Below are 10,870 nucleotides of genomic sequence, written 5' to 3' on the forward strand. Positions count from 1 at the left end.
CGTTTTAAATTCAATATAAAAAAAAATTTGAGGCATTTTTAATTCAATATTAAAAGCCTTTTAAATTAAAAATTAAAAATACGAAGCCTTTTAAATTCAGCATAACAGTGCCACGAGACAAAACCAAACCAGGGCGCCTGGGTCAGTACCTGACGAGTGGCAGAACGGGGGGGTGGTCCCCCTATTTAAAAAGGGGGGCCAGAGGTTGTGTGCCGACTACAGAGGCATCACACTCCTCAGCCTTCCTGGTAAGGTCTACTCTAAGGTCCTGGAAAGGAGGGTCCGATCAATGGTTGAACCTCAGATCCAAGAGAAACAATGCAGGTTCCGTCCTGGCCTTGGAACTACGGACCAACTCCTTACTCTCTTGATGGTTCTCCAGGGTGCCTGGGAGTATAGCCTGCCATTCTACATGTGCTTTGTGGACTTGGAGAAGGCGTACGACCGAATGTCCAGGGCGAAGTTGTGGGAGGTGCTTCAGGAGTATGGAGTGAGAGGCTCTCTACTGAGGGGCCTCCCATCACTGTATTCCCGCAGCGGGAGTTGTGTGCGTATCCTTGGATGCAGATCAGATTTATTCCCGGTGAGAGTTGGTCTCCATCAGGGATGTGCTTTGTCTCCAATCCTGTTTCTGGTTTTCATGGACACGATTTCGAGGAACAGCTCTGGCGAGGAAGGTTTGCGGTTTGGTGGCCTGAAGATCCGATCGCGGCTTCATCACGCTGCGACCTTCAGCTCCTGCTGGATCGGTTTTTATCTGAATGTGGAGAAGCTGGGATGAGGATCAGCATCTCTGAATCTGAGGCCATGGTTCTCAGCAGGAGAAAGATGGTTTGTTCTCTCTGGGGTTGTGATTGACGACCCAGGACCTCTTTATTGGCGTGGAAGTGTCTTGAGATCGATAGAGCTGGTAGATGTTGCCAGGGAGAAGGGTGTTTGGCGCTCCCTGTTGAAGCTGCTGTCCCCAAGACCCGGCGACTGATAAGCGGTTGACGATGGATGGATAAATAGTTCACCCTGATGGTCTCATCCTTCACTATTAGACAGTTTGTTGAAGCCCTGACTGTTTCGCTCAGTGAGTTATCATGATGTCTCGTCTTTTGGAGTCGCGGGTTCAAAACCTGCTGTATAACTTTTATCAAGGGATGTCATGTTTCAGAATTAGCTCATATCTGGTGAGACTGACTCTCTATATAAAGTTTGTCCAGTGATTTTCCTTTTCATGATCAGAAAGAAAAATGCAATGAAAACATCAATTTAGACTGTATTAAAAGTTTATAATCGTTCTTTTTAATATTTTTTGACATGGATCACACTGTTGTAAAGGAGTTTAGACGAGCTCTGGTGTAAATGTTCATATTTTGCATGCATTAACACAAATACTTTAATAACAGAGACGATCAGGGGCTTGTTTGAAACATCTTGAGAGGAAGTTTAACAAAAACAAAACTGCAAATCACCTTCAAACGTGAACGCTCTCTTAGATCATGAGGCTCCGAGGTTCGAACCTGAGACATTTAAAAACAATACCTTTTTTAACAGAACCAGCATTATAAAGAGAGTCAGTCTCACCAGATATGAGCTAATAATAAAACATGACATCGCCAGACAAAAGTTCAAGAGGAGGTTTTGAACCTGCAACTCCAAAAAATTGAGACTTCATATTACCTCACTGACCTAAAACACTGTGAAAAAGGATGTGACCATGAGATTAAAACATCATTCCTGTTTAAATCCTTTGACATCAGAATTTCCAGATTGATTGTGAGATGTCGTGTATGATGTTTAAATGAAAATATCTAAACTGATGCGGCAGTGATGACGTCACCTGATCATTTATCCATGCAAGTATGATCAAGTAGCTCGGTACTCGTTTGATTCTGGCTGGTGTTTCTTTTATATATTGAATTTAAAAGGCTACGTATTTTTTATATTGAATTTAAAATGCTTCCAATTTTTTAATATTGAATTTAAAAGGTTCTGAATTAAAAACAAAGATTGAATAATTGTAATTAAAATATAACAATATTGAATAATTGAAATCAAAATATAACAAATATTGAATATTTTAAATGATTTCAACCTTTCAATATTTGAAAAAATAAATTCAACCATTCAATATTCTGATGGCACTGATGTTCTTCCATACACTCGCTTCACACGTCGATTTCAAAACATAAACGTCTCACGTCAAAGGCTATGAGCACTGGGCTGTAGGCGGCGCTCTTTGCTCCCAATCGAGAAGTGGAGGAAACTTTGTTTTGAGTTTTAAGTTTTTAAAACGAGTCCTTGAATAATAATAATGTATTTTGTTTTAAAATCCTCAAAACGTATGCGATTCATGCCTCAATTAGAATTTTGACTTTTTCTTCACTTCCTGTTTCTACCTGAAGCTCTGCGGGTTCGTTGCGTACATGGATTTATGTACGGTATCGAAAATGTATGAACACACGATATAAATAACAATAGTTTGTTTTACTTGTTTTTGTTTTACTTGTTTTTGCTTTAAATCGAGTCAAATAAATATACGTAAAATTACATACGTTTGTAATACAATAATGACAGACTCGTCTTTCAAAAAATTAACATAAAAAACGTGCCTCGTTTCATTCAAACGTGAGTTTTATTATTATTATTATCAGTTGTAGGCCCAATAAAAACTAAATATATTTCAAGATTTTTATTTTTTTTACATCGAACTTCAGCGCGAAGAACCGAAACATTTCCCAGCAGCACCTGAACGCTCCACTTGTTCCCTCCTATCAGTACAAACACACGCTGTTCACCTGGACGTTGACTCTCCTCCGCTCGTTGGCGGTTGACAGGAGAGTCCACCTCATATGATCCAGCCTCGTTTTTGTTGCGGGTTCTGCTCCGAGCGATGGTTCTGATGCGGCACCTGTCCATAGCCCTGACAGCCGCCATGGCCGCCCTCGGCTCCGCGCTGTTCATCGTTCTCAACTGTTTCTACCGGAGACGAGTTTGGAGTCCACACGGACGGTACCGACCCGTCAAGGAGGTCAGAGCTGGGACGACACGATCTTGTTCTAAATATATGTTTTTTGACGTCTGACGTTTTTTAAATATCCATGACGGCGATGTTGAAGATGATAACACTGCTATGATGGTTAGATGTCTGGTTCTCAGGTGAGGGCGCTGATGTGTTTCATATTAGGATGAAGAAAGAGCTGAGCCAGAAGCCAGCCTGTCTCTTCACACTGGCTTAGTCATCTGGCGCAGACTCAGACTGGAGCTGACTCTTATTTTTCCTGCATGATGTTGACAATTAAAGCTGGAAAGACTCTTTGAAGTTGCTGCTTGTGTTTGAGGTCAGGCGAGTGAGAGAGCAAGTCAGCATCTCCAGTTGTACAGAAACAGCATCACTGAACGCTTTGTAGGAAATCCTCACAAAATGTTTAGATGTGTGTGCTTGTGTGTTGTGTGCAGGAGGGGGAAGAGCGAGGGAAGCGGCAGGTCCTGGTTCTGGGCCTCGACGGTGCAGGGAAGAGCAGCATGCTGCAGGGTCTGGCTCACAGAAACGGGGAGTCCTGTCGACCCACCAGGGGCTTCAACTTCATAAGTGTGAGCAGCACGACGTGCCAGCTGGATTTCCTGGAGAGTAAGAAGCTTCTCTGTCTTAAGGTTTTGAGTCGTGAACACTCGACAGCAAGATTCAGATTAGTCATGAACTATGAACTCACACAGACCGTCTTGTTCGTTGACACATTTGTTTTTCTCTCCTGGTTGGTGCGGACAGTCGGGGGCGGTGAGGATCTGCGGCCGTTCTGGTCCGACTACCTGAGAAAGACCCACATTCTGGTTTATGTGGTCGACTCTTCGGACAGAAGTCGGTTCTCGCTGGCAAGGAGGGAACTACATCGCCTGCTGGAGGTGGAGTCTCAGTTGCCAGTGGTAGTCCTTGGCAACAAACAGGTACACAACAATTTGAGTGTCATCAGATAAAAAGTCAACGTTCACCGGTCATGAGATGAACTTTGACCTACACCAGTCAGCTGAGAGAGAAAATTTAGTTTGAGACTATGTCTCAGTCTTAAGAACTGTCTTCTCTCGGTAGGACAAACCTGGTGCAATCAGCGTGGCAGAGCTTCATGACATCTTGTCTCTGGACTCAGTGACAGACGACAGGAAGTTGTTTCTACTGGCCTCTCAGCTGTCCCCACCTAATGGTCTGCAGACCTTCCAGGAGCTGTTGCTGCAGCTGGTCTGACTCCAGCTCAGAGACTGACCTGTGGCTATTCTGGATAAGCCAAAATGATTTTCCAGAAACTCCTCATCACAATTCCATGTTTACCAAAAGTTTGTGTGTATTAGTGTTTTAGACAATGTTGTTCGACTGAATTTTGTTGATAGGAATTCTCCAGTGTGGAAATGCTGCACATCTATTCAATGAATTTCGGACGGATTATTTTGAAACCGAAAACACTCTGTGGAGCCTGTAGCAACTTCTTCACTTTGCTGAATGCAGATGTTCGTCTGTTTTTCTTTTTGTAATAGTTGTTTCGTGCATCTTAAACCGTTTTAGAATTCAAGTAGTTCTTTCCACCCTGACATGAAAGTAATGTTCACTGAAGTATTAAAAGTAAAATGTTAAGTGTTAAATAACAAGAATATTATTGATTCTAGGGTTTCAGTTCTAACATAATTTTGGTTTAAAGTGTGTTGTTTTCTTCATCCCATCGTCAAACGAAGTCTGATGTATTGAATGTAAATAGTCTGAAGGTGACGGCGTCTGATTAATAAACAGACGTTAAAAAAAAAAGACGTGACACCATCGTTTCTGCCGCAGAGCAAAGGTTGGAGAATGACCTCCCAAGGTTTTATCAAGTATTGATGCTCATGATTTCTGTGACAGTAAACATTTTATTTTAAATGTTTGGTCTTTTGAATTAATGAAATGTATTATGGCAAGGTGGAGTGGGTTAGCCCAAGCTGCTCACAGTGGAAACACAATGTCTCAACACAAAAAAAGCATTAAAAAAAGGGTGTGGAAATAATTATCCCTTTACAATGCAACAAGCCAAAGGTCAAAATGATGATGCATCCTTTCAAAGTCTGTTGTTTTAGACTTCTTGCTGCATATGTTCCTGGTGTTTCTTGGTCTGTGAATGATTGACAAAACATGTACCCACATGTCGAACAGATTGTTCTGTTCACTAGTGTTTTGAACCCAATAACAAATAAAACGTCACTGGACAGAGGCTACTATGCTGTCCAAGGGTGTGGCCTCTTAATCAGGACAACTAGGATAAGTGAAGGAAACTCACTCATATACCAGACTTATTTTCTGCGAATAACCTCCAGCTCAGTTCAAGTTCTCTGACTTAAGTCAGCAGTGTCCAAACATTTTTGTACAGTGGCCACATTTGATTGGCCAAACACCAACATCATACCAAAGGTTATATTATTCTGAAGTTTAAAATAAAAGCATATAGTCAACCAAACAAAATTGTGAATCACAAATGGGGAAAATGTTTTCAGTATTTATGAATTTGATCACTTCTAACACTTAGCATCTTCACTTGGTGTTGTTTTTATTACTCATGGGACCTTGTCTTAAAGAGCTTGGCATTTTATATCCCCTTGTTAAATAATAAAGTAAAAAAAAAATACAGCAAACTGGAGTTTTCTCAAGGAAAACCCAACTTGCTGAACTTTGGACTCTTGAAAAAAAGACGCAACCTGGTGGACATCCATGTTACCGCATATATAACACGTACCTCATCCGGGATTGAGTCATGAATCAAATTCGAGAATTGAGTCAGTTGGAAAACCTTCTGTGTGTGAAAGCAAACTTTAAGGAAACAAACACCGTGTAAAAACAGCACTTGTATATTTAAATATACAACAGGTAACATTGAAAATATGAAATAAATCATCGAGAACAAGATCCAGTTCCTGATTTCAGTCTCGATTACTGTACAGAAGTCTAAAATCAGGGCCCACTACTAAACCATGGGTTCTGGCAGAGCCAGTGAATCGATGAAAGCTTGGTACTGATCAGAATGGCAGCGCATGTAGTCGTTGATCTTCCTCTTGATCTGTTTGGGTGTGTCCTGGTAGTAGTTCTTCTCGTCTCGGGCCATAGCCTGCAGGGGGAGCAATAAAGCCAAGCACCAATTAAATCTTTAATTTCCAATTGAAAAATGTAACGCTGTAGATTTATTCTGCTTCAGACGTTGAGCTTCCAAGATAATGTAAAACAATGGGTCTCATTGATGAAACCTAAGTAGATCTACACACAGCTTGCACATCCAGTATAGGTCTGTGCTAATAGAAATCTACCCTGTTATCATTTACACAGAAAACTCAGATCTGATAGTGAAATCGTGTGCATGATGATGAATGTGAGAGCACACCACAGTAATTAGAAATCAGCATAAATCCTCACCCATGAATAGACAAAAATGACTACATAAAGCAAGCATTTAGAAAACCCCCCTGCCAGGAAATACATGGTGGTTTATTATTAACCACGTTATTAACTATACGTTTGTACCAAAGGCCTGTAAATATTCTGCTATTCACGCTTAACACACAAATTTGTTTCATGAAGAACCTCCAATGTCAGTTACTGCAGGTGTTTCATTGGACTTATGTCCAGGATGAGGTAAGAGGCTGTGATAAATGTGATTTGGTTCTGTTGCAGACAAAGAAAAAATAAACTCAAACATCACTGGACTTGTGTCGGCTCTCACCTTGTAGTCTTCTCTGTGATTTTGGATCATGTGCTGAACATACTCAATCATATCAGTGGACAATGTCTTGGGGTTTTTGATTGGTCGACTGGCTTCTTCCTCCAGCTCTGCTCACAAAAACATTGTAGACCATAACTTGTTTGCTAAAGATAAAGATCACCATGTGTGACAGAGAGATAAACTCACGGCTGATGACGTATGGCTTCCTCACCACAGCAACTCTCTTGTTCTTGCCTGCAGCCTGAAATACAGAAGAGAACTAGTCAAATAAAGCTTATTTAACCTGTTTTAAAGCTTCTATATCAAAATGTAAACCATCGTAGGGATCAAGTTTTTCTTACGCCATCATTCTTGAAGGGAATACTGAGGTTGGGGTCAAATGCCAGACCCATGTCTCCCAGGTTAATGGCTGTCGACTTCCCGTTATTCCATGCATTGCGAATCTGTGCACTGGAATGTGAGCACAAACACAAATCATATGTATATAGCATTTCTTTATGAAACTTAATATTCTCACAATTAAGCCTTCTCTCACTGATAGCAACTGTGTAAATAATTAATGTGTATTCAATACAACTTGTACAAGTACAGTGTGTTTACGTTATTTACCGTCTCATTTTTTTAAAAATAAATTAAGCTTGCAAAGTTGCACTCAAGAAAGGAGTAGTTTTATCAGTAGTTTGAATTTGAAACAGAGCCCATAGCAACGATGGCAGCGATATGGTGCACACAACATTAACAGGGAAAACAAAACCCTTACTGAAAGAAACGAGACAAACGCATTTAAAAGAGAAAAAGGTATCGGGAGTTTTAGTTGTAAACAACAGTTACCAAATGTACTCTTAACAATTATATTATCAGGAATCATTTATTTAGTGAACCACACAGCGAATAAAAACACTGAATCAAGTCGACATGATCATGTTATTCTGTAGGTCTTAAACACATGTTTAACTTCTTGAATTAGAAAATCTGTTAGCTACCCAGCATCGAAAAGCTATACATTCACAATAGACAAAACAATCGACACGTATTTCATGGGTAAAAGGAAAACTGTTGTGCAGTTGTTCTAACACGCTGCTCTTACACACCTTTCGATTCTGGGTTTGTATTTCTTCTGTAACTTCCTCTTCAGCTTCTTTCTGTCTTTATTATAATCAAACTTCTTCCTCTGTGTTCCTCGCTTAGTTTTCGGCATGTTAGTCTTTTCTTATGCGTTCCTGATAACGCTAAAGTTTTGTTGTTTTTGGCCCGCAGTTCCAACGTGCAGGAGAGAGGCGCTGTAGTTCCGGTCACATGAGCGGAAACCACGCCTCGTCTTCCTTGATATTTACGGCGGTTGGCTCACACTTTTCTGCACTACCGCCACCGACTGGTCTGGAGTTTACCCACACTCTTTTCATTGCAGAATGGAAATTAGGTTAAAAAATATTCTAACAACGTTTCTCTCTTCATACATACATCATATTTGTTGCATTCATTTTACGTTTTACTGTCTTCTGTGTTTCGAACACTGTGAAATAATTATTTGAAAACATGTTTCCTCTTCTGCGTCCACATCTTTAATTGTGATATACTTGGATTTTTTGTTTTTTCAGGTTTTTGTCATTGGTCCAGTCGTTTTAGGATTATGCAAAGCAATCTGCTATTAATTTCTTTCCTCTCTATATGTTTGCCGGTCTCCTTTAAAAAAAAAAAAAAAAAATTGTGTTCATTATCTTTTACAAATTGAAATAAATACATGATAATTTTCATTACTTTTGCCGCTTGCTCATTAGCGGTTATATTACCCCATTTGCCTGGCTCGGATGTGCAGGTATCACATGAAATGGTTAGTCTAAATATATCTAAATTATCTGTGTATAATGTAATGTATATGTGTATAATGTTAACATGTCTGAGTGTCCATGAAAAGCTATCGCCATGTTTGGCTTTACTGGTTTAGCCTGTTCAAGTAAGTACACCATTATTTCACCAGTGTATGCAGACTATTATAACAACCAATATTGGTAGAAAGGATATGACATCTTAAACTTGTTCACAAATTTCTTCTTGTAGATGAATGTGTATGAAAAAAATACAAATCTATTGCTGTGACCAGCACTTGAAAATATTTTTGTTCTCTACAAATATTATTATGGTGGTTCCCATATGATACAAGGTAAAAGACCATGAGGTAGACCACTGATATATACATGAATCTTGACATGCCTAACGAATGATTCCTCATTCTTATATTCTCAGATTCATACAGCAGCATTTATCCACATTCACATGAATATTATTTTCTGTTAACCTTATAAAAGTGTGTCAAACTCAATCGCAAAAGAGACTACAATGCTAAACACAACAGCGGGCTAAACAACATGTAATTCTAGTCTTAAACTCCCAAGAGCCTAAACAGAATACATTATTTGTCTCAATTTGACATAAAACATCCAAAAAATCAAAGTGTCAAAATTCATCAAATGTCCTAATCCACCAAAGACCTCTGACACGACAGTTTTTTCTCCTTGATGAATAAACATACAGCCACTTCCAGTCACTTCCCATCCGTCAGCTTTATTTTTATGTTTTTTAATTTTTCCAAATTAGTTGTTGGCATTCATTGGTTTTTGTTTGATAGAAAACTGGCTGTAAAATACAACTATTACTAGTCTTCAAGAGTCATGATTTGAAGATGAGAGATTTGATGAGACACATGATGACATTTTTGGTTTACATTAGTGTTACATTTGATCATGATCAAGCCACAGGGTTTCCCAAGCTCTCTTAGGTCACATGAAATACACATGTGTCACAACATAAAACCAAGACCTGAGGTTCCGTCATCTTACCACGATATGGAAACTGAACCATCATCTATATGTGTATGTATCTCGATGTGTGTCTATAATGTACAATGAATCAGACTAATTAAAGGTCACATTTATAATCCTATGCTGTAAACACAATTTGTGTAAGCTAGGTTAGCATGTATAATCAAAAGAAAATGTAATTTAAAGGAAGATTCTGTCTGACATTTAGATATTTTCAAAAGTTATAATTACACTGCTATGATGTTTTATATATTGAATTGAGATTTGACTTCATTTTAGCGTAATAGTACGACGGAGTATAAGGACCACTCAAATGATTATAGTCGTATAAAATACATTTATTACGAGATTGATGTCGTAAAAAAAATTTTGGGTAAATACTTTTCAAACTCTGAGACAATGGATATTTCACTGGTGACTTCTAGTAAAAAATAACTGCCATTTTCTGGCGAAAATTATTATCACGATTAAGTAAACAGGTGAATGAGACACAGAATAAAATAACAGGCACAACGGAATATAATATTACCCAAAGTGTATAGGGTGCCACATATGCTTTCTCATGCACACACATCAAGACTTGCGTTTCAGTTGTGAAACATATCTTAAACTTTGTCTCACCTCTGGAGCTGACCTATTGAGTGCAACCGTCACTGGGTGACCATGGACCACTCAGCAATACCCTGAACATCCCTCCTTGGAGGAGGGCTCATTTGACAGTTTTTTTTTGTTGTTTTTTAAACCTTCTTATCAACTAATGCATACCTGTTGCAATGACTGTCTTGGAAGATGTAATCGCTTTTTTTTTAGAACTAAATATATCAAATGTGTCACTAAAAATGTTCTTACCTGTCACTCTACCCCATTGGTTGCTGAGCTCAGACTTGCAAAAGCGCGGTTGAGTCTGCAACGTCATATCCGGTAATTTTATTTTATTTATTGTTTAACTCGTAAAAAATTAATTGTGTACGACTTAAATTTCGCAATTGAACCAATTTTTTGTACGACATCATTTCGCAATTTATTATTCGCGTACGACGATTACTCGAGTATACATTATCTTTGTACAACTTTAATTTCGTAATAAATGGATATTATACGATTTAAATCTCGTAATGCAATTTAAAAATATATATATTCTGGATTTAATACTCTTTCGTACACTTGTAACACCACTGTGGACGTTAGCTTGTCACGCTATCATGTGTTATTAGCAGCTAATATTCGTGTTTAAATGAAGTTTCAGACCCGTCCAGAGGTCTGCTCCTCCTTTACTGCTTCAGGGCGGAGGAAAGGGAGGAGGAGGCGGTCAGGGAGGAGGAGGGCTGCCATCGT

The 10,870-nt window shown here is 39.1% G+C and overlaps 2 protein-coding genes across 2 annotated transcripts; one reads left to right on the plus strand and one right to left on the minus strand.

Moving 5' to 3' along the window:
• The first annotated feature begins 2,772 nt into the window (after positions 1-2,772).
• Positions 2,773-5,697, plus strand: arl10 (ARF like GTPase 10). The gene is made up of 4 exons (XM_087807794.1): positions 2,773-3,019; positions 3,448-3,619; positions 3,758-3,933; positions 4,076-5,697. Exons 1-4 carry the CDS (start codon positions 2,882-2,884, stop codon positions 4,226-4,228), a joined length of 639 nt encoding a protein of 212 aa, XP_087663920.1. The 5' UTR covers positions 2,773-2,881; the 3' UTR covers positions 4,229-5,697.
• A 137-nt stretch (positions 5,698-5,834) lies between these two features.
• On the minus strand, positions 5,835-7,999 carry nop16 (NOP16 nucleolar protein homolog (yeast)). The gene is made up of 5 exons (XM_087807795.1): positions 7,808-7,999; positions 7,058-7,166; positions 6,903-6,957; positions 6,717-6,823; positions 5,835-6,107 (listed from the first exon to the last, which is right to left on the minus strand). The coding sequence occupies exons 1-5, from the start codon at positions 7,912-7,914 to the stop codon at positions 5,967-5,969; spliced, it is 519 nt and encodes a 172-aa protein (XP_087663921.1). The 5' UTR covers positions 7,915-7,999; the 3' UTR covers positions 5,835-5,966.
• Positions 8,000-10,870: the final 2,871 nt, after the last annotated feature.

This window comes from Callionymus lyra, chromosome 14 (genome assembly GCF_982586985.1).
Source record: "Callionymus lyra chromosome 14, fCalLyr1.hap1.1, whole genome shotgun sequence".
In the NCBI taxonomy this organism is placed as follows: domain Eukaryota; kingdom Metazoa; phylum Chordata; class Actinopteri; order Syngnathiformes; family Callionymidae; genus Callionymus; species Callionymus lyra.